The sequence below is a fragment of the Diabrotica undecimpunctata genome, chromosome 9, assembly GCF_040954645.1.
Source record: "Diabrotica undecimpunctata isolate CICGRU chromosome 9, icDiaUnde3, whole genome shotgun sequence".
In the NCBI taxonomy this organism is placed as follows: domain Eukaryota; kingdom Metazoa; phylum Arthropoda; class Insecta; order Coleoptera; family Chrysomelidae; genus Diabrotica; species Diabrotica undecimpunctata.
This window is the reverse complement of record NC_092811.1, coordinates 43,945,502-43,970,629: the sequence shown is the minus strand read 5'-3', so window position 1 is coordinate 43,970,629 and position 25,128 is coordinate 43,945,502. Positions and strand designations below refer to the sequence as shown.

General features: G+C 37.2%; 1 protein-coding gene across 1 annotated transcript in view; it reads right to left on the bottom strand.

Moving 5' to 3' along the window:
* Positions 1–1,465: 1,465 nt before the first annotated feature.
* Positions 1,466–25,128, bottom strand: part of LOC140450580 (uncharacterized) — a 34,282-nt gene continuing 10,619 nt past the window's right edge. The window contains exons 4-6 of the mRNA XM_072544236.1: positions 16,502–16,731; positions 16,097–16,336; positions 1,466–1,586 (exon numbers count right to left, since the gene is read on the bottom strand). Of these exons, the coding sequence (XP_072400337.1) occupies positions 1,466–1,586; positions 16,097–16,336; positions 16,502–16,731 (591 nt within the window). The remainder of the gene's footprint in view (positions 1,587–16,096; positions 16,337–16,501; positions 16,732–25,128) is intronic.

Sequence of the window (25,128 nt, the reverse complement as noted above, 5' to 3'; positions counted from 1 at the left end):
ATACACACTTTACTTTTTAACCCATTAATGGCCAAGCATTGAAATAATCAGATTTTTTGCAATTCAAGTTTATATACTTTATAAATAAAGACATAATAACAATATTTCACTTAAAATTATAAACAATAATAATTGTAATATACAAAAAAATAATGTTTCGTTATCGAAACTTTGGCGTAATATATGTGGTAAATTGAAAGTTATACGTTTTATAGTGTGTATATGAAATTCCTGATTTTATTAATTAAAAACTGAAGATATTGCTACAATAGTTAATTATATAAGATAAAGTGATTAATTGGCAGTATGGTAGCGTCAGTATGGCATCTCATTTTTTATGAAAAGCACTAAAACAGTCAGCGTGCAAGTGAACCTTGCATTTTCCGCACATATAAACAGAGTTAGTTTTGCACAGTCTGCACCGCCGTCCACGTTCCTCCTCTTTGCGAACGATATTATGACCAGTCTGGCAATATTGAATATCAGAAGGTAAATTTCCTTTAGAAGGACGACCCCTTGCAGATGTGGATGGCGTTGGCTCTCGGTCTGATTCGCAGTCACCTTCTTCAGCAGCTGTTTTTACTGTAAATCTTTTTTCGATCTGTATCAGTGACAAAACGAACGAAGAACGGAATTGCAATTTGGAGATTCGAGAGTCATTCGCAATGTTATAAATTCTCCATGAATTTACAACTGTGCAATCCACAAGGTTCATAAACAATGGCCACCACCACTTTTTACTTCTTACTCGGATCCTGTCATTTGATACCGAATTATCTAGGAGATCAACACCTCCCATATGTCGGTTAAAATCATTAATCATAATGGGCTGAGGTATTGAATCTTCCTTTCGTAGTTTCCGATAATATCTTTTAACTGTAATAATTTAATGAACCGTTCCATTGTTGCTGGCTACAGTCACAATGAAATTATCGTTCCACCTTGCAACTGATACTTCTGCATTTTTGTCGAAAGCATGATCAAACTCGCCTCTGTTCTTCTTTTCAAGCACTTTGCTACTTTATGGAGGACATCTTGGTAACATATTCTCTCTCATGGTGCTAGTAAAGAAAATTCCTCTTTCACCTAGAATGTGGAATAGTGCATAACTCGAAAAGAAGTTGTCGAAGAAAACTTTATGTTCTGGAGGGTTTTGCATTACACGTAGCAGATCCAAAACTACTACTGTTTCTTTTTATGTTTTGGAAGGTGTTTCGACTCATGCCCTTTCTCACGAGCTCCACGCCTTTAATCTGGGTCTTTTGACCAATACATACCACACCCCGGAAGTGTATGATAAGCGGTGAGGATTAAACTACCAAAAAACTTGTAAATGGTTCCAATATAAATTCTGTGGGCGTCTTAGCCTCATCTCGAGACCTTGTGTGGATCTCGAATGTTCCAGCGATATCAGTCAAAGCTCTTTCCTCTATAAGAAGATTATCATCCAAATCCTCTTCATCTGTTATGACACATCTATATAAACTGCATCTATCTCATCCGCTTTGTCTAAATCAGAATCATCCTCCAGTATAGCTTGCAGTTCTTTCACTGAAAGAGGTCTCTTCATTTCATATTCGGACAGTCTAAAAATAGAAGATCGTTTCAGAATACGTATATGTAAATGTATTATCGTACATATCTGATAATAATATGTGTATGGGATTATGTATATGGAATATTATCTGGTAATAATTTATATATGAAATATGTATATGGGATTTACAAAACACTAATAACAAATTTTACATGCCCTCTGGACATCTTGATTCACGGTAAAAATACTACAAAATTGTAAAAAATAGCTACTAACGAGTAGACTCACTATTATTATACCACTTTAACTTACAATTATTATAGCAAAGAAGCCACTACACAGTTGGAAATAATAGCTAAGACTGAAATATGTTGTATTATTAGTAGACTATCCAATATGGATAATAAATTCACGGATTCACGCGCCAAAGTTTCAAAAACGAAACATTATCTTTAAGGCGTTGTAAAATTTTGTGAATAGTCATATTTCAAATTCTGTTTGGATAATACAGTATTGCCCAAAATAAACAGTACTGAAACTGAAACATAGATGTCTCTTTGTGCGCGCTGTCATATTAATATTAACTAGTATAGACCTGTCAAGTAATCCTTAAACAATTAATTATTAAGGCCTAATTGTTAAAAATGTTGTAAAGTTCAGAGGAGCAAGTGTTTCTTGTGGAGCATTATTTTCGCTCGTACGGAATCGGCCGACGTAATAGTGCAAGTCCGCAATACGCGTGTGATCAATTCACACAACGGTTTAATAAACGTTCTCTAAGTAATGCTGTAATTTTTAAGGTTGTTGAAAAATTTAGAAATACGGGTAATGTATTGTGCCAACGAAAAGGAAACTCAGGGCATCCCAGGACAGTTAACAACAACGATAACCATGAACGTGATTTTGAGCGAATCTTGGAAAATCCAAAAGCCAGCCAGACCAGAACAGTTGCATCTTGGCTTAAAACGAACTTCCTTGCAAAGAATCCTGAAGGGGCTGGGTGAATTTTCGTATTTGATTCAGGTACATCAACAATTACATCCCAGGGATTATCACAGTAGAGTGGACTATTGTTCCAGAATTCTTGCATTACAGTATGAAAATCCTGAATTTTTGAAAAATGTATGGTTTGCAGACGAAGCACATTTTCATTTGTCAGGCCATGTAAATCGTTGCACCAATCGATTTCTGGACTTTGCCCGACCAGATGAAGTTCAAGAAGTTCCTTTACATAGCGCAAAAGTGAGTGTCTGGTGTGCAGTTTCGGGACACGGAATCATTGGTCCATACTTTATCGAAGAAAATGGTAGGCAAGTCACACTTAATCAACAGAGGTACATACAAATTTTAACACGCTTTATCCCTGGTACGTCAATTTTATCGTGTACGTAATTTGGCATTCCGAGACCAATTTTTCCAACAGGATGGGGCATCCTGCCATACTGCTGTCGCAATTCGTCAATTTCTTCAGTGAAATTTTCCAAACAAATTCATTTCACGATTTACTGACTTCCCCTATCCTGCACATTCTCCAGACCTAACATCTCCAGACGCATACATTTGGGGCTTGCCTAAAACTGCCGTTTTAAACGGGCACCACAAACTATAAATGAGTTAAAGGATGCCGTTAGAGCCTTCTTCGCGGACTTGAGACAACCTTTATTTCATAACATTACGAGAAATCTGGAATATCGGTATGAAGTCTGTCTTGAGAGAGGAGGAGCTTATTTAAAACACGTTATAAAGTGTCAATAATATGTATTTTTTAAAACAGTAAAATAATTACAATTTGAGTACTGTTTAGTTTGAGCTATACTGGATTATTCTACAAGCTCTAATTGAACAAGGAATTCTGGATTGGTCTAATTTTAAATATCTTGTGATTTATTATGCGAGTTCAAACGACACCGATAGATACTAGTAAATTTGGAGTGTTTTGATTATTATTTCAAAAATTATACAACACATAATATGAATCATTAAGATAACAAACACGTCAGTACACTATTTATATAAAAGACCAATACATAAACTATAATCTTCATCATATGAAAATCGTAGAAAAAAAATAATTAAAGAAATGTTTTGTTTTCGATACTGGCCATTAATGGGACAAAAATTGTAATTATATAAAATATTATGTTGATTGGAAGGGAATTTTGGAGTTAAGTTGGTTAATGCTGCTTACTTTGAAGGAGTTTGATATGTCAATAACATTTTGAGTCTGGAAGCCCCTGGAGTATTAACATCATCCATTTTCGTTATTTAATGATATTGTTACGTAAAAATATGAGTCATAGTTTTAACCTTTAAAACATGTTTTTATTCACTAATAATTCTGTTTTATTGTAGAAATTTTGGCGAAGGATCTCGATTCAAATTATGGTGAATCATCCAACTAGATGCTTCTCGATTTTTCGATGCAAGACAATGCGATCTTTCGATGCTGTTCTAGTATATCAGGATTTCGTATATAAATACAACATTTTTATATGGAGGGCCAGTTAATTCTCAAGACCCGCGCTCGCGAATTTGTTACGTACGGATATAATAAATTATTGTCAGATAAGTTAATATAAATAAAGAAATAAATTAAATCCGTAAGTGTTATAAATATTGAACCTTTTAATAAATTCACAACAAATAGTGTCAGAAGTGGGATCGAACATAAATTAGACTTATAATAATAATACAAGTGAATATAAAATAAATTGTGAAAATGGCTACGATTTATGAGCTGACAGTGACCATTTTAAGAAGACATCTCGAGGACAGAGAATTAGCTTCTACCGGAAAAAAGGCTGAGTTAGTCCAACGACTAAAGAACGCTTTGCTAGAAGAAGGACTAGATCCAGAAACTTATATATTTGAAGACAAGCATGTTGCTGTCCTCTCGTCGATTTCGAAAGTTTCTGGTGATGTAGCCAAAGTTTCCGGCGACATCGCATCATTGGAGAACAAAGTATTCGGCGACATCGCTTCTTTAGAAAGCAAAGTTTCTAACGAGATTTCTTCTCTGGAAAGCAAAGTTTCTGCTAACATCTCTAAAGTCACTTCAGAGATATCTGCTCTTGACGATAGAGTGTCTTCGTTAAAAAACCAAGTTGCTGCCGATATGTTGGCCTTCGAAGAAAAGATATGGAAAGAGATGGAAAGGAAGATGGAGGAAACAGGGACAGCAGAGAGAGGTAACAATCCGATTACAGTGGAGATAAAAGAAGACGAGACGAAATGTAAGTTGGAGACACGGCCGAAATTTGAAGGAAGTGGAGGTTCTATTCATGTTAAAGTCCCAACTTTCGATGGAAAATCGTCATGGAACAACTACATGAAACAGTTCGAATCAGCCGCAAGAGCAAATGGATGGTCTGAAAAAGAAAAGGCGGTAAACCTGACTATCGCTCTTCGAGGAGATGCCTTAGATGTGCTTCAGACCATAGCCGTAGAGGAGACCGATGATTTCGAACAACTGAAGAAGAGGTTAAATATGCGATATGGCTACGAACATTTGGAGCATGTATCAGTCGCAGCTTAAAAATCGAAGACAAAAGAAAGATGAGGCTCTTCAAGAATATGAGGTAGATATTGCCAGATTAGTACGATATGCTTATCCAACAGCTCCCGAAGACATGATGGAAAAATTGGCCGTTCAAACATTTATTGATGGTCTTCGTGATCATGAAATGCAGAGAACACTACGATTAGCTCGTCACAAGACGCTGGTTGATGTCTTATCCGCCGCCCTCGAATATGAGTCAGCTACGCAGGCCTCTGGCGGTTACAGTAAAGTTAGGACTGTAAAAGAGGAAGGAGATGAAGATAAACTTGACCAGCTCGTTAATATGATAAAAAGCATGACATACAAGAAAACGAAGACCATCAGATGCTGGAATTGTGGCGAAATAGGACACGTACGAAGCTCCTGTAAGCACCCTAGGTACGACGCAAATCAAGAAACTCACCATCAGGAAAACTAGAACGGGTCAGCCTTAGGGGGGCAGCTTCGACCCAGAACTTTTCCAAAGACCTTCTCATACTAATAGCTTCTTTGAAATGTCGTGAAGATAGTGTATATGTAGATGGAGACATAAATGGTAAAAAGCATACGTTGTTGGTGGATACCGGAGCGACCAGAACCATTATACGCCCGACAGTTATAAACAGCCGAAAGAAACTGTTACCAACGAGGTTGCGACTTCGGACCGCTACAGGTGAAAATGCCAACATTCATGGAGAAATCCAGGTACAATTGGGAATTGGAGCAGAAAAGTTCGTCCATACTGTTATAGTTGCTGACATCGAAGAGGATGTTATATTAGGAATGGACGTAATGAATATGCATGGATTCCAATTGGATTTTAAGAATAAGGTAATCAAAGTTGGCAACGAGGAGGTATTTCTCCATCCACATAATGACAACACTGTGCAAGCAGCCATTACAGAAGATACAGTCGTGCCTGCGAGAAGCGAAACGATCATAGTAGCGCGGCTACAGGGATTTGTGGACGAAGGGAGACCTGTTATGATGGAGCCTTGGAACCACGACGATGAGGTTGGCCGTGGAATCATAATTGGAAAGGAATTGGTGACTTCGGCAAAGGAAATTCCTGTGAGACTTATCAATGTCAACGACTACCCAGTGACCATAAAGAAAGAGACAAAAGTAGGAACTTGTGTACCTGTGACATCCATAATCCGTCAGGCGACAACATCTGATAATTCCAACGATAAATTCGACCAAATGGTTGCAGTTGCAGGACAGTCTCTAAATCAGATGGAGAAAAGGAAATAAAGCGAATTTCTTCGGCAGTATCGTGATATTTTCGTACCGAAAGGAGGAAAGACTGGAAGAACTACGGTTGTTAAGCATAAAATTGATACTGGTAATGCTAAGCCAATTCGTCAAACAGCTCGACGATTACCACAGGCGAAAAGAGAGGAAGCTGAAACGATTGTTCAGGAAATAAAGAAAGACGGGGTGATAGAACCTTCTACGAGCCCATGGGTCTCGCCGGTGGTCCTGGTTAAGAAGAAAGACGGAACGACGAGGTTCTGTGTGGATTACCGTTTGCTGAACAACGTTACCAAGAAAGATAGTTATCCTCTGCCTCGGATCGATGACACATTGGACACATTGGCTGGAAGTAAATTGTTTTCTACTTTGGATTTGAAGTCTGGATACTGGCAGGTAGAAATGGACCCAGTAGATAAAGAAAAGACAGCCTTCACCACAGGATCTGGATTGTGGCAATTCAACGTTATGCCATTTGGACTCTGTAATGCTCCTGCGACATTTGAGAGGCTTATGGAAAATGTGTTGAGAGGGTTATCTTGGAAAACATGCCTGGTTTATTTAGATGACATAATCGTCTTGGGGGAGACATTCGAAGATCATTTGAGGAATTTAGAAAACGTTTTTAATCGACTTAAAGCTGCCCAATTGATGCTAAACCCCAAGAAGTGCCAGCTATTTCAAGGTAAAGTCAATTATCTGGGTCATATAGTCAGTAAAGAAGGAGTGGCCGTGGATAAGGGAAAAATCGATTCCATTAAGGAATGGCCAAAACCAACTGACAAACATCAAGTGAGAAGTTTTCTTGGACTATGTACTTACTACCGGAGGTTTATTAAGAAGTTTGCAGATATCGCTAAGCCATTAACGCGACTTACAGAGGAATCAAGAGAATACCGCTGGGATATAGACTGCCAAAATGCCTTTGAAACGTTGAAAAAGCATTTAATAACAGCACCAATTTTGGGGTATCCACTGCCAGAAGGAGAGTTCATCTTAGATACGGATGCAAGTAATGTGGGAATTGGAGGAGTGCTGTCTCAGATTCAAGGAGGACAGGAACGAGTCCTCGGATATTTTAGTAAAGTTCTTTCAAAACCAGAACGGAATTATTGCGTCACGAGAAGAGAACTTCTGGCAGTAGTGAAATCAGTAGAGCACTTCTATCAATATCTCTATGGCAGAAAGTTTCTAATCCGAACCGACCATGCCGCCCTTAAGTGGTTGATGCAGTTTAAGAATCCAGAGGGTCAGATAGCCAGGTGGATCGAACGACTCCAAGAATACGATTTTAAGATTGAGCACCGGGCCGGAGTTAGCCACAGAAACGCTGATTCTCTTTCCAGAAGGCCATGCCCAGCAGAGTGTTCCCACTGCAACAAAACGGAATCCAAGGAAGCAGCAGTGCTAAGAACGACGATTGTCAACGACGACTGGACGCCTACTAAGATAAGGGAAGAACAGGAGAGAGATCCAGTTATACAGAAAATCCGAAAATAGAAAGAGGAAAGCCGTCGACCACCTTGGCAGGAAATATCAAACCTATGCTCAGTAGTTAAGACGTATTGGGCCCAGTGGGACTCATTTATCATCGAAGATGGCTTGCTTAAACGAGTCCTGGAAAATGATGACGGTTCAGAGAAGAGAAGACAGTTGGTGATCCCAAAGAGCAGAATAGCCGAAGTACTTCGTCAGTTACACGACAGTCCATCGGGAGGGCATTTTTGGTGTAAGGAAAACCCTTCAGCGAATTCGGGAACGGTTTTATTGGATGAACAGTTCCGACGACGTAAAAGACTGGTGTAAGAAATGTACTATTTGTGCTACGAGTAACGGGCCTCACCGAAAAAGGAGAGCTCCTATGAGACAATATAATGTTGGAAGCCCGTTTGAAAGAATAGCTTTGGACATCGCTGGGCCATTTCCAGAAAGTGAAAATGGAGGCAAGTACATGTTGGTAGTAATGGATTACTTTACTAAGTGGGTCGAGATTTACGCACTTCCCGACCAGAAGGCCGCCACCGTTGCAGATAAGTTGATCCAAGAATATATCAGCCGATTTGGAGTGCCTTTGGAGATACATAGTGACCAAGGCAGGAACTTCGAAAGCGATCTATTCCAAGGAATATGTGATAGACTAGGCATGAAGAAAACAAGAACTACAGCATATCATCCGCAATCTGATGGTATGGTAGAGCGGATGAATAGGACAGTCGGCAAGTATTTGACAAAGATGGTGTCCGATCATCAGCGAGACTGGGACCAATATCTTCCGTTCTTCACAATGGCCTACAGATCTGCTGTGAACGAATCAACAGGCCAGACACCAGCCAAAGTCCTATTCGGACGCGAAATGCGACTACCTTGTGATCTCGAGTTTGGATGTCGACCTGGAGAAGATGTAGCAGGTGAAGATTATGTGATCGAATTACGAAGAAGAATGGACGATGTACATGAGTTGGTCCGTTCCCACCTTCAGATCGCTAGCGACCGAATGAAGAAACGGTACGATACACAAGCCGAAAAGGGTTGCTTTAAGAAGAACGACAAAGTATGGCTCTATAATCCCAAGAAGCGAAAAGGTTGTGCTCCCAAATTGCAGCAGTTTTGGGAAGGCCCATACCTAATTATGGAGAAGATCAACGATGTCATCTACCGAATAAGCAAGATTCCGAGGGGAAAGCCGATGATAGTACACCATAACCGGTTGGCGTCTTTCGAAGGTGACCACGACGTAGATGAAGAAGTGGAAGTAAACCAAGTCCACGATGTGTCTGACCTCACGTTTGAGGAATTCATGGGTGCCTATAAAGGTACCGGTAAAGCGAGACATGGTGTTACCACTGAAGAAAAGCAAGATCTACTCGCGCTCCCCGATGACTACTCGCTGGCCCTTACCATCCCGGCCAGTATTAAAGACGCACCAGGGTTGGCATCCGTCTTTCGAAGGAAGTTTGGTCGAGTTGCAGAACTTCAATACCAGGTGCCAGCTCCCGGTAAAACCTTGAAACTCCAAGATGTATCACGTTACCTTTTCTACCTGGTAACAAAAGACACTGCCCGTGACCAACCTACCTACCGAGATGTATGGGAAGCCTTACTTCAATTGAGAGGGCACGTACTAGAGTCCGACGTGCAAAAGTTAGCCATGCCAAAGTTGGAGTGCCGCCAATTAGATTGGAGGGTTATCCGAAATATGGTGGAGGAGATCTTTAAAGACACCGAAGTCCAGGTGTTAGTCTGTTGCAATCCGCATAGTTACTGGTGCGGAGAGAAAACCGTCCCTTGTCATTTTTATACAACTGGAAGTTGTAAAAGAGGGTCCAGTTGCCGATACCAGCATACCGTTCTAGTTCTAGTCCCAACAAGGTTCCAGGAGGAACCATCTCTTGAGAGGGGGGCAATGTTACGTAAAAATATGAGTCATAGTTTTAACCTTTAAAACATGTTTTTATTCACTAATAATTCTGTTTTATTGTAGAAATTTTGGCAAAGGATCTCGATTCAAATTATGGTGAATCATCCAACTAGATGCTTCTCGATTTTTCGATGCAAGACAATGCGATCTTTCGATGCTGTTCTAGTATATCAGGATTTCGTATATAAATACAACATTTTTACATGGAGGGCCAGTTAATTCTCAAGACCCGCGCTCGCGAATTTGTTACGTACGGATATAATAAATTATTGTCAGATAAGTTAATATAAATAAAGAAATAAATTAAATCCGTAAGTGTTATAAATATTGAACCTTTTAATAAATTAACAACAATATCAAGTAATATAGACCATACGAACTGGTTTCGACGTAAGTAGATCTTATAAGATTAAAATAACTTACAGATTTTTTTCCAAAAAGTTCACTAATTTTTATTTACAATAACACCACACTATTGGTGGCCCATTGCTTTCTTCTGTTGAAAACTTTTCACTGTTGAAGTTCGAAGACTACTTAGTTTTTACTCAGTTTTACTTAATAAAACTGTTGAAGATACTTTAATATTAATTAAAATTAAATATTTTTTGGGAGAGTTCTAACTATATGTATTTTGATTTTGACATTGATTTGACAATTTTTAGGCAATATAATTGATTTTAAGGATTTAAATTTTAGCAATTCAAATTATCCTTTATGTTTGTCACTGATGATAAATATACAATTTACAATATAATGTAGATGTAATAACAATAACTATCTTAAACCTATAAGTAGGCTATAATAATTAATTTAGAGGATTTGAATTTAATTGAAATACAAAACATCCTATATGTTGTCTTTGATGAAAATTATTTTAATTAACAATAATAATAATGTGTTGTATATTGATGATTTAAAATTAATAGCTTCCACTCGAAGCTACCTAGATTAGTTGCTTAAAACAGTAGAATCCTTCTCGAATGATATTAGTATGCATCTTGGTCTAGACAAGTTCCGTGTTCTAAATATACTGAGAGAAAAGTTTCAACCGAGAGGATTCGATATACAAAACGGCCAAAATATCCAGGCCAAGGGTGAAACTGATAATTATAAATATCTTGGAGTAAAGCAAGTGCGGAACGTTAACCATAAGCAAATGAAAACTGAGATAACTACGGAGTTTATACGAAGGGTAAAAGAGCTGTTTTGTTCACTTAACAGTAGAAGTTCACTCTAAGCGATAGCGATTCTAATCCAGATTCTTCAAATGTCGAGTCGTCAGGTAAGCTATTTACAATAGTATTAATATTTAAACATAAAACAAGCATAATATTGCTTAATATACCCATTTATAAACAAATGTTGCTTAGGCTGTTTTGCCGTAAACTTAATGGAAGCAAATGGAAGAGGCCTATGTCCAGCAGTGGACGAATAAAGGCTGAAAAAGAAGAAGAAAAATCTGTCTGGACATAATGCTGAAAATACAGGCCAGTAATAGGAAAATTTAGCATGCTACAACTATACCAAAAATTAAAATTCACGTAGGTCTAAAACTCATGTATATACTTTACCAGATAAAAATGGTTCTGATCAAGTGGTATATAAGAATTTTGTTAAAGACACAGTTTTCATTACAGATGGAAAAAGTTTATTAGCTTTAGCATGAAGACAATATTGAAGACGAGCAGTATTTATGTGGCTTCATTAAACTCTTCCCAGCATACTAATCTCAATACTCCCACGAGATAACATAAAAGCAATATATATTTCACCAACTTTGAACATATCGATCATGTATCGAGAGTATGAAAAAAAAATGCACAGAAGACTTAAGTAAACCCCTATCGCTGTTTATGTATCGCAAAATTTTTAACACCAAGTTTAAATTGCATTTTTATGCACCACGTAAAGATACTTGTCAATAGTGTGACAGCCTTAGTACTGAAATAAAATCATCTAATACTTCAGAAAAGCATAAACAGGGTACCAAAGTTGAATTGAAATTACGCCAAAAAAAATCGGTTGCCTGTAAAGTCGGTTTTACGGGCGAAGATTTTACGTGACAACGTCTTTTTCTCGGTAGAATATTTATTGATATGAATATTATTAAATTGCACAATAGGAACAAGGAATTGAATGAAAATAAGAATTGCACAAATTTTAACTATAGAAATATATTTTGTTTACTAAAACATTGTACATGTAAACTTAAACTTAACTAATTTCTATTTGAGTGATTTTGTTGAGGATAGTGAATCGAGTGAATTACGATTGATTGCAGAGTGATTTAAACTAATAATTTACTTAACACTATCAACATTTGTTTTCCACTACAGACACAGCTGACGATACTTTAACCACACGTGTGAACTTGTATTATGACGGTTTCTCGGTTTTCCAACGCCAAGAACGCTCGAGAAAGACAGAGACACAAGCACGCACCGATTCAACGCGCCTAATTCTCTAGTGCTGCGCGCGCAGCGGACCGATCATGTTTGAGTGGGAGAGAGACGCAAGGCATTCGCCGGTCCGGCGGGCCTCTCTCTCGTTCAGTGACTCATCGTAACAGACGTGAGCGGGCGTTACACTTTTTCATGAGTGACTCCGAGCCACAACCTAATTTAAGACGTTGTCACGTCAAAAAAAAAACAAAAAGGAAAACATAATTAAAGCAAAAGAATTACAGCAAAAAATATCAGTTTTAGTTTTTGATCTTCAGAACACGCTTTCTACTCCTGAGTTAAGTACAGGTGCAGTTTAGTATAAAAGTCAACTGTGGACGTATAATTTGGGCATTGTATTGGACACATGTATGTAAGATGACATTAATGTTAAGTAATTACCTTGTTACCTTGTTTACCTTGTACCATAGTTAAGTGTAAATCGTCAATCAAAGTTATGGAATAAAGATTTTTAGTATCTTTACATAGTTTTAACACATGCGATCAAGATGTTGGGTTGAGTGAAAAGGAGAGAAAACATTATAATCTAATTTTTGATCCTGACGATTGGGATTCTATAATTCAATCGGCAAAAAAAAATAAATACAAAATTCCAGGTCAAAACAATGAACTAACTTAATTGTTTAGTAGCAAGTCCCTTGAAAATAAAATAACAAATAGAAAAATAACTATAACTGGCAAAAAAGTTGAATAGCTTAAAAGTTAACATATATAAAGTATTTTAAAAATGAACCACAAAAAAATTATGTAAAATATATAGCACAGGATATGGATTTGTTTCATAAGGTTGATTTAAGAAAGAAAAACAAAGGCCGCCCATTATTATCTACTATAATTCACAACCTTGATGTTCTGTATCCAAAGTCCGACAGCTTTTATTCTAAATTGAACGATAATTCCAAAGCATTAGATGAGGGCTTAGAAGAAGCAATCATACATGAAAATAATAATACGCGCTAAAATATGTTTTTGGCTAATAAAAGATTTGTTTTTTGTTTTTCTTAATTTTTATTTTCGGCAATTTATTTGTTTTAATTTTCTTTATGGTAAATGTGCCTAGACATATCTTACCACACAAGTTAATCTAGAAATATATTTGCGTGTAACGGCAAATATGTCTATATAATAACACTTAGGTGAGATTGTCTGTATCTGTATCTGTAGAGTAGGGAGTACGAGTTAAGTTCCACAGCACTTAGGCCACAATTGACCCATTGAGCATCCTCCCAGGGAGCTGTCGTCCCTAGCTCATTGTCCATTTTTGCATTTCTAGGAAGATGGACGAGTCACCAGGGGACAACTCCCTTATAAGGAAGATGTGGGCCAGGACTCGCCGAACGCGTACTCTCGTATTAAGGATAACTTCGGGCATTCACATATGACATGCTCTACAGTTTCGTCTTCCCGTTCACACTTCGTGCATAAAGGTGTATCTACTAGCCCCAGTCTGTGAAGACTTACTTAATAATGATTAGTTAAAAAACCAAGTGTCAAGCGTAGGTTTCTCCTGGTTATTCCCGAGTACTTTTTTTATGATAACTTTTCAAAGTTAGTTAGTGTTACCTTGGCAAGTCTACATTCTTCCCATATTTTCATGGTTTGCATGTGAGAGTGACATTTAACAATTTCCGCGATTGTTGTAGCGGACCAACCAAAAAGTTCCCTAGGTCCTAAGAGTTTTAGGCCTAGCGCCTTCTTAGCCAATCGGTCAGCAATACGGATGCCTTTATTCTTACTGTGTCCTTTAACTTACCTTAGAATGATGGTATTAACATCCAAAGCTTAAGTTAGTGACTCGTGACACTCCATTACTAACCCCGATGTAACACGTAGACTATTCAAGGTTAGTAGCGCTTGTCTGCTATCTGTGCAAATTATTACCCTTTTGGGTTATCTCTTTTGCAGATATGGAGATACCAGCCAGTTCTGTCTGAACTACGCTGGCATTTTTGCCCATACCTCATTTTATTCTTAGGTTTAGTGATCTGGAGTATATCTCGCATCCTGAGCCTTCTTCCATTCTGGAGCCACTGGTGTATATGCAATAGGCATTTGCAACGTTTGTCTCCCTATACTCTCTTGTTTTGATTTTGTAGGGTTTGTCAAAGACAAACTTTGGTTCAAGTAACTTGCAGCATGCCTGTAGGAGGGGTAGCACATTTAGTTCTTCCCGCCAGAAAGGAGTTCTTAATTGTCCCATTTCTACATCAAAGTTTTGTACCAAAGTACAAAACGTAGCACTTTTGGTACCCAAGCAATAGTTCCGTAAGTTAGCATTGGCCTAATGACAGCAGTGTAGACCCAGGCCATCACCCTGAGCAAAAGGTGTCAGGTGCGTCCTACCGTTCGTCGACATTGCTTATAGACAATATATGCTCTTTTCGACCTACCATCCAAGTGTGAGTTCCATGTTTAGTTCCTGTCAAGGGTAATACCAAGGTACTTTACCTCATCACAAAAGTTTAGATTAAAGTTTAGAATCCTTGGGGGTATTAAGCCCCTGATTCTTCTTTTTCTTTTTCTTTTTCTGGTGAAGAGGACCATCTCTGTCTTCTTAGGATTTATAGACACTAAGTGTTCCTTGCACAATGTTTCTATTAGTCGAAGAGCAACTTGTAATCCCTCACATAGTGTGTTCTCAAACTTACCGCTTTGCAGGACAGCAATATCATCTACATAGGCTATTGTGTAGAACATGTTGCTGCTGAGTTGGTCAACTAGGGTGTCTAGAACTATGTTCCAGAGGAGTGGTGATAGCACCCCTCCCTGTCGACACTCAGTCGTAACCATGCCTCTTACAGAAGCGTCTTCTACATTTATGCTTATTGCTCTATTATAGAGCATTCTTAATATCCATTCGCTTAAGACCAGGGGAACATTCCAGACATTGAGCTGCTGGGTGATAGTTCTGAGTATGGTTTTATCAAACGCTCCCTCAATATCTATGAATATACCTAGCATGAATTCATTATTATCAGCTATCTTTCAATTTTTTCCACTACTTGATACAGTGCAGAATCGGTAGATCTTCCCGAAGTATATGCATACTGATTTAGGTGAAGTGGGTTATGGACCAGAACTTCATCCCTTATGTACCTCTCGCATAGCCTCTCCATTGTTTTCAATAGAAACGATGCTAGGCTAATTGGTGGGAAAGCCTTTGGTAGGGTATAGTCCATCCTACCTGGTTTTAGTATGAAGACCACACATACCTCTCTCAACTTCCTACGAATATATCTCAGAGCCAAAGAGGCTCTAAATATTCCCACAAGGTGCGACAGAAGTATACCCAATCCCCACCGTAATAGGGCTGGATATATGCCGTCATGACCTGGTGACTTAAAAGGGATGAAGCACAATATGGCCCATCTTAACTTTTTCTCATTATTCGTTATTCTGGCGAGATGCCAGTCGATCAGTGAGGGTATGATTACTTCTTCCATCCAGTTTGGTGCTGTTGAGGTGCTAGAACAGGGGAAGTGTATTTTCATCAGGATCTCAGCACTTTCGCAAAGGTTGGAAGGTTTGCTTTCATCTTCCTTCGTTAATATGTCGATATGCCGATGATGTGGGTTCCTTGAAAACGATTTTTGTAGCCTAGAAGCCTGCGATAAATCTTTTCTTTTATCACAGAAGGTTCTTCAAGTAACTCTTTGTCGTTGTCTGTAGACTTTCTTTTAAACTCTCTAAGATTTGATTGATAAGAATTCCAACCCTCTTTGAGTTTAGTGAGTTTTGCTCTATTAAAGCCTGCTCTTGCTGTCTTCTTAAATTATTCCAGTTCAGTGCAACACTAAGAGTTGGTTTTGTGACTTTTTTGGACCTTCTTAATTGGACATGATTTTTTATAAGCATAGCTTATTTTGTTTTGGATAGATACCATATACCTTACCAATTCTGTAGTAGTTTCTTGAGTTAAAGTCTTTTCATTATGCAGAGCATCTTTTAATAGTCGCTTGTTCAGTTCTACATCTGTCCTCCTAAAGTCGCGAGATTTAGTAAGGCTTTTTTCCACACTAATATTATAGGTGCGGTGGTCAGACATAGAGATGTCCTCCGATACCTGCCAGTTCTGACTTTTATTCGATATTTTAGCTGTTGCTAGCATGATATCTATGACTGTTTGGCTACAAATATTAATAAAGGTAGGTTCGGTGCCTCTATTTAAGATATGCAAATCATTTCTAATAATAGAGTCATAAAGAGACTTACCACGAGCGTTGTTATCTCTGCTGCCCCAGCCTAGTTGGTGTGAGTTCGAATCGCAGCCGATAATGAGTTCTACCTTCTACCTGAGACAATGGTTTACCAGATCTTTCATCTCCTTTGTTGGTAGTAGGGTGACGGCATCTGAGGGTAGGTAGACCGACGCTAGTATCAACTCTTTATTTTTGCCCTTTTCCCATCGGGATTTCACTTTATCCGCAGTTACGTCTGAAGTGCAAAACTGCGCCATAGGAAAGACTTTAATTTTCCTGCGAACATTTATATTGCTGTTTTCGGTTGTTGATTGCTTGGTAAGCTGAAAATTTAACCGTTTAGACTGCTAAAACCAGTTATTTTGGTCTTAATTAACCAAGGTTCTTGGATTAGTGCTATTGCATCCTCCATTACATCCAGGTGGCGGCATAGTGTCGCCATTGCCACCTTTTTGGGTGGAGAAATGGTGGAGAAATTGCATTAAATAATAGTAACCTTATTTTTTCCGACGCCCGTGCCCATGGCTTGGGTGTCGTTTAGGTGCTTTTAGGGGTGCATTTAAAAAATTTGAACGTGGGAGCTTTTACCTGGCTGCTGGAGGTGGACAAGATTGTTCTGTCCAATTCCTCGATCAGGCTACGTTTAATAAGGTTTGTCCGGTCGACAGTGACTTTTCCGTACAGGTTTTACTTATCTATAATACTCTTAGGTGAGATTTTTTTCTCAAATGTTGTTTTTTTTATACAACAATACCTTTTTATTAAAAAAAATGTTACAATTCGCTGACTAAAAATTACAAGGTTGTATGATACAAAATGTAGAAACTGAAAAAAATGACTTTGAATATTTTGACCATTAGATTTGGTATACAAGAAAGTATATTTGTTTTTGTTTTAAACATAATAGATGAAAGTCTACTACAAAAGTACACTAAAAAAAGGATTAGAAAATATTTAATTTTTTCCATATTTTTATTGAAAAAATAAAATAACATAGAACTTCGTGACTCTAATAAAAAACACAAAGTGCAAAAACATGAAACATAAGTCTTTCTAACATTATCTTCTGATCAGCAATCTCAGTTTTACTGTTAATGTTGAGACATGTTGGAAAACATGTGAACATAAAAGTTTCTGTCTATATCTGGCATCCACTTGTACATAGATTTCATTTCCACCGTGTTTTGTGCCAAGGTGACTTTAATATCATTTTTTTTATTGATATGGGTATTTCGTCATTTTCAGCAGTATGTCTCCTTGCATTCCGTTGTCTTAAACTGATGATTTTGTATTTACGTTGAAAATGTATCTGAAGTATAATTCAGTTTTGATGAATACGTTGAAAAATCCAGAAAATCTTGCCCTTTCATTTGAAGTACGGTGTAAGGCTTTTTTGAGTTTACTTTCACAAGGACTCTTAATAACAAAAGTGCAGAAAAATATTCAGATTTTCTGAAACTGCGTTCAATTGCACTGTTAGCTGAATCAACCTCTTGTATGCCGGAATGTCAAGGTACTGAAAGCTTCATTTGAATTTACTTTAAGTTCGTATTAGTTTTTAAAAAATATGTGCAATAGAAAAACTCATAAATCAAATCAAAATCAAATCACAAAGTCAAATCCTCCAATAACGGATAGTCTTCTACAACCCTTTTCAGGATTCTGTATACAGCACTGGCAATATCATCCCCAGCCCGACCATGCATTGCCCCTAACCAAATCGCGCAATAAACAGTCCGGTTTATGGAAAGGTGCGCTGTCATGTTATACACATTTAGCTTACTTTTATAAAAGACATTTTTGACGTCTCCTTTTGGACATGTCAATACATTTTGTAAGTCAAAACACAGTACTGCGTTACTATTTTCAATATCCGGCTTTTTCTCTTCTCTCAGTAATTTTTTTGCAAATGTTTTTCATATTGCTTTTTCTTTTCTTCGTTAAGGGTGTTTTCTTTTTTCTGGCAGTCTATTTCAGCATAGAGGTCACATAGATCTTTTGAGGGTTTGTTAAATGAATAATAATTAATGAATAGAATATTTTGCGATAAACATTAAATTAAGTTTTACTGGAGTCAAGTCTTTCTCCTTTATGAAATCCTCGTGCATATTGTACATTTTTGCAGTGATAGGTCACCCTCTACATATTTTATTTTAGTATCAGCCCTACAATAATGGCTTTCTATTAAAGGGAACATATTAATATGCTCTCTGACAAGATTGGAAGTTGCATCTGATGTAACTTTTTTTCTATGCTTTCCCTGTACACTTTGACGAATTGTGTACGTTTCTGTAGAATTTTTCTAAACGGTGTATATAGGATTTTGACTTATACCTAGTGTTTTGCAGTAAAACTGTTTGCGAACCTATATTTCGTTATTACTTAAAATAAAGAAGCATTTAAAGGTTTTAATTTTTTTTTTGAGTTTTCGGCATTTTTTCCTTTTCTCCTTCGATGTCGAATACTCATTTCACTTGCATTTAAAATAAACATCCTTTTTTACTGCTGCTAATCTTGTAATAATCAGAAAATAAATTTTTTTTCTCTTTTTCGCTTATATTTTTGGCACATTCATAAATGCATTTCTCGAAGCAGCTTTTTTGTGTTTTTATCTCTCTTGCTGGTCTTAACTATTTTCGTGAAGAAATGTATTCTAGCCCTCTGTTAAAATTTTGTTTTCTAATATTGCAGGCCCAACGCTCGGGATATCTAAATCTCTTTTTAGTACGTTTTTTCTTTTGTAAACTGTTATTATGTTTCTGCTGTTGATTTTCGGAATTTTCTTCATATTGCTGTGTGTATATTTCTTTATTTTCCTTGGAAAAGTCGTCTTTTACTAGAATTTTTTGTTTTGTGCAGATATAAATCGAGTAATAAAATTGATGACAGTTTCTATATACTACATAGGACCATGTTATTCTGAGTTTGGAAAGTTCACTAAAATTTTGCGAAAAACAAAGTCGTATGGTTAACATAGGACTATGTTGCGCTCCTTTCATATTTTCATAACATACACCAATGATTTCCTACCGGCCCTGGCAAGGTATGGTTAAGTTGTACTGATATTGTACTCCTAGTTTTTAATAAAAACAAGTGGTTTTATTAAATAGTTTTTTAAAATTAAAGTGTTTATCTACTAGATACTACTACGTACGTCATGTATACGTAATAATTATTATTTTATTATTGTGAAAAGAAAACGTTAAATAATAAATATACACTACCTTACAAGCATTTTGTGAGGTTAGCTACTATAAGTAGCTTATAGTGGCTTATAGTAGCTAGCGGTTAGATTATCACTTACCAGAGTCGGAGTAAGGCCTTCGCAGCCGCAGCTTAAAATGACTTGACACAATGTATCACAATATCACAAACAGTTATGCATCAGCCGCTTCACATTCTTTTCCGAGTAAGACCCCAGCAATTGTATTTAGTTGTATCGATAATGCTACACTGCAGGATTATCTCATTCCTTTGGGCACAATCATCAACCCAAAAAATATTATTTTTTCATCTAGATTATCTCATAATAAAATCTGCATGTATTTGGCAAACACAACCATAGTACCAACTTCATGACACAACATGGCTCTGTAGAAGTACTCGGCGAAGTTGTAATAGCACGAAGACTTGTCTCTCCAGCAAAAAGACTAGTCTTGTCTGGAGTCTGCCCGTCAATTCCTCATCAAGTATTAGTTGAAGAATTACAGAATATCGGTTTAAAGCTTATTTCCCCAATAACATTTCTGAAAATTAGCTCGACTCTTCTCGAATATAGTCACACATTGAGCTTTCGGTGGCAAGTTTATATAAGCCCTACAACATCACCAATTCCCTGATTCTATTCTAATACACTCTCTACACTCACCTGTTTTATTTGTAAAAATACAGGACACATATCATCCCAATGCAATAACAGTTCAGTAACGGAATCAAGTGATATTCAGTCAAACAATGAAGTACCAAATCAAAGAGCTTTAACAAGTATACTACACCAAGTACCAAACATCCAGCAGTCATCAAGTTATCCATTATCAAATCCGAGCATATCTCCTACACCTACAAATCTCCATGACAAAGAAATTACTTATACTCCTACTCATAGCAACACTTTTAATAATATAATAATAGTCTTCCGTTTTATATCGCTGTCGCGGCTTTGGGAGTATAGCAGGGTAGTCTGCTATATCTAGGGCCTACGGTATACAAGGAAGGTAACATGGCCAGTGCTACGCTTCAACCGTCTATTATTACCCCTGGTTTTACCCAAGGTACTCATTTTTATTCAGGCTGAGTCGACCTGGTGCCTATAGACATTTTTAAAATGTCTAGATGTTCTTGCCGGCGGTGGGATTCGAATTCGGACCACCGGCTTGCGAGTCAAGCATCCTACCGCTTCCGCTACGCAGGCCCTCCGCAACACTTTTAAACAACCTAATTCAGCGGCAATATCGTTTTCACAAACTTCAAAAGCAATATACTCCAATCTATCAGCTCCTTTTCCATTAGATACAACTCAGAAAATTCTAATAAAACTGATACATCACCACAATATTTTAAAACAACCATTTCAACCAATCTTACATATAAAACTTCAAGCTCGACTTCTATCACTACCAATGAGTTTGCTCCAGTACTTCCAAATGTAATAAAGCCACAGCATCTAAGTGACAACTCTAATAGCAATAGCGAAAACGCAAGTTCTTCCATAAAGCGCAATATTGGTGAGATCGACACGCCTCCTTCAGACTCAGTAATTTCATCAGATAATCTGTTTGCAAAACCCAAACCCTCTAAACCAAAAAAACCGCGCTCATCTAAAGTCCCATCTACACGGGAAACTCTTGAAAATTTCATTGATAATCATACCCCACCATTCGTTTTAAATTACCATCAATTGTCCTTACTGATTGATAACGTCCAAAGCTCCCCCGACACTATTAGCGTCGTTAAAGAATTTACAACTGATATGGCTGGTTTACTCCACCTTTAACAAAGAAGCTATCAATATGAAAATGATAGATCTACAAAAAGCAAGCTTACAAAACTTCAAAAGAAACTACACAACCATTTAGAGAAAGAAATTTCTGACTTAGATAGTGACTCTTGTATAGACAATTGTTTAGTATCATCTAACTCCGAATCTGTTAACATTTAACTCGATACTTCAATGGAACATTGATGGATTCTTTCATCGTCTCCCTATGCTACAGCTTCTTTTATCTGAATATTCTCCAGATATTATTTGTCTACAGGAGACAAACTTAAAGACCAATCAGTTGTAGAATTTAAATCCAAAGACGGAGTGGGTGCATCAATCGTTTCTTCGGAAAACAATCTTCTTTTCCGTTTACCTCCAGCATGTAGCACATGTTCAGCTGAACTCTACGCCATATACCGTGCTGTGAAACTTCTTAACGAGCTTAAACTCACAAAAGCCTTGATCATAAGAGATTCCCTTAGCTCTCTTAACTCGTTAAAACACATTTTTCCGAAACATACTTTTGAAAAGTTGCTGAAATACCAGCTTTCCCAAGCTCATTAACATGGAAGAAGCGTCAAATTTTTATGGGTTCCCTCACACGTCGGAATAACAGGAAATGAAGAAGCTGACAGGACTGCACGAGAGGCAATTTTAAGTGATTTGTCGGAGCCAATAGACAAGTGTGTTTCCAGTGACTTAAAAGGTTATTTTAAAAATAAAGTGTTGTGTTTGTCGCGAAATAAGTCGTATCAAACTAATTCCAATCTAAATAAAATCAAAAATAATGTGTCTCAGTGATTTCCATCGTCGCGCAATAGACGAGAAGAAATTCCGGTTGTGTGTTTACGTCTAGGACATACCAGATTAACGCACTCCTACCTTTTCACAAAAAAAAATCCACCTATATGTGATCAGTATAACGTCCGATTAACATTCGAACACTTTAACAATTTGTAGTAAATACGACCAAGAAAGACAGCGCTACAAGATCCCAAACGCTCTACCACAGACTCTAGGTCAAAACTGTTCCTGTGACAATATAGTGAATTATATCAGATCCATAAACATTTTGTACAATCTGTAGGTGCTTAACTTTGTTATTTATATTTTGTTCCGTCGCTAATAACCTTTTGGTGGAGGCGACATCTTTTTCTAATAAAACCAAAAAAAAAATCCAATGATTTCCGATTAATTTTAGAGGATTGCATGCATATATTTTAGATTTACAAAGTTCTGTGGGTGCCTTATGATACATAGAACCTTGTTATCTTAAAATTGCTGATTTTTTAATTTTGTTACATACACCCTTGTAATACTCAGGCAGCGAATTGTTTTTTTGATAAAAATTGTATTTTTACTTTGACATGATTTATCACAAAAACTCCACTTTGTGACTTTGTCACCTTTGCCTCTGATCCACTCTTATTTAAAAAAACATTTTGTATTGCTTAATAGATAATTTAATAAATGGAATGAGAAATTTTTATATTTCACTTTAAAACTGTACTTTCACTGTAAAAGTTTGCTCGTTTCTGGGATAATAACAATTGTAACATTTGTTTTCTCACGACTACCGTAAATTTGATCTTTTTTGTTAGTTACACTTTCTTATCCATATTGCCGATCTTCTATTATATTTTAATAATTATATTTTTTTCTCTTATTTTTTAAAACCTTTATTCCACCGAGTAAAACCATAAAGTTTTATCCGAATGCAAATAAAAACTTCGGAGTTATACTGTTTTATTTAAAATAAGAGAGAAATATAGCGCAGTCTGAAATTTTATTGAATCGTGACTGTGGTTAACAACTCTAGAGGGAAAGTTGTAACCTGTAGCTCATCGCTACTCCCCCGTGACTTTTGTAAAATGCCATAAATTATATTTTGTCCTTTAGAAGTTGAGAAAGTTTTCGCTGTTCAACCATACTATCAATTACTTGACTGGCGCAGCAGAACAAAATAATTAAACATAAAATACAGTGGGGTGGAGTACAATAGTTAGATTCATTTTGTATCTCCAAAATATTATGATGTTTAATTCTTATAAAATATAATTATTTTTCTGTATTGTTTGTAAAAAGTATTTGGCCTAGTCTATTAACCTTTCATCAGTAGACGCAGTTTAATTTTGTGTATCAGCAGACGCACACGGTCTACTACATAGATCATAAAAATAGTCTTCTGGATGCATTTTGTGTAATGTCAATAAAATAATCTACTGTTTGTAGTTTTTTTAACATTATTTATCCAGATTTAGCCATACGGCTCACACTCCCTGTAAGGGGAACATTCGGTCATCCCAGATACCTACGGTATCAAAAGGATTGAGCTCTGGTGGGACTCTTTCCATGTTATCGAGTCCTACGTCACTTGGTACGTCGGTGTATCTCCCAAAAATTTTCGCACGCATCTGGACGTCGAAAGTTGCACAGCTTTCTGCATGATCTTATATAGATGTTAGTTTAGATCCAGCTTTTTTATGTTTTCTAGGAGGTTTTTCGGGATGACTCCAGTGGAAGAAAGAATAATAGGTATCGTCTGGGTACTTTCCATTCTCCATTGTCTCCTTATTTGTATTTGCAGATCTCTGTATTTGGCGATCTTTTCGTTATACTTAACACGCAGATTATTGTTGTTAGGTATCGCCACATCGATTAGTGTTGTTTGTCTTGTTAGTTTATCAACTAGCACGAGATCTGGTCTATTATGTGCTACAGTTTGGTCTGTGAGCACAGTGCGATCCCAGTATAGCTTGTAGTTGTCATTTTCAAGCATACTCTCAGGAACGTATTGATAATATGGGAGATGGTTTGTTTGTAGAAGTCCCAGTTTAAAAGCTATCTCTTGATGGAGGATCTTCCCTACTGAGTCATGCCGTTCCTTATATTCAGTTGCAGCAAATGCCTGGCAGCCCCCGGTAAGATGTTGGATAGTTTCTTGGGCTTGATATCAATATCGGCATTTGTCGTTTGGGACCTGAGGGTCTTTGACGATATATTTTTAGGTAATTTTTGATTGGTATAATCTCACCCTGAATGGCGAGTAATGAACCTTCTGTTTCAGGGAACATCTTTCCTGATGTCAGCCAATAGTTCGACGCTATATTGTCGACATAGTCTTGACTGACTTCATTCGGATGTCGCCCGTGCAGAGGTTTACCCATCCAGATGCGCATTTTTTCGTTTTTAGTAAGATGGTTTATGCGCATTTCTTGTTCCCTCAGTTTGATTGGTGTTGTGTCATCTACTGCACAAATCGCGCGATGAAGAGTAGATGTCTCCGCCTGAACCTGAAAATAAGTTCGTAAATTAGTAATCTGTTTTTCTAATTGCTCGCTTATATCAATAAGTCCTCGTTCTCCTAAATACCGCGGTAATGTCGTTCTTTCTACTGCACTTCGAGGATGGTGTTTTTGTGCCTTTGTGAGGTGAGTTCGTACTTTTCTCTGAAGGGTTTCTATTTTCGTTTAGTCCACTTAATAATCCCAAATGAGTAGCTAAGCGCGGAAAATGCGTAGGTGTTTAATACCTTAAACAAATTTTTATTATTACGATGTGAGCGGAGTAGCTGTTTTACTCTTCGTATGAACTGTGATGTTAATTTGATTTTCATTTGTTTATGGTCAATTTTCCGCGCTTGCTTTACTCCTAGATATTTATACATGTCATTTTCGCCCATAGCCTCGATGTTTTGGCCATTTTGCATATCGAATCCTCCGGGCTGAACCTTTCCCTT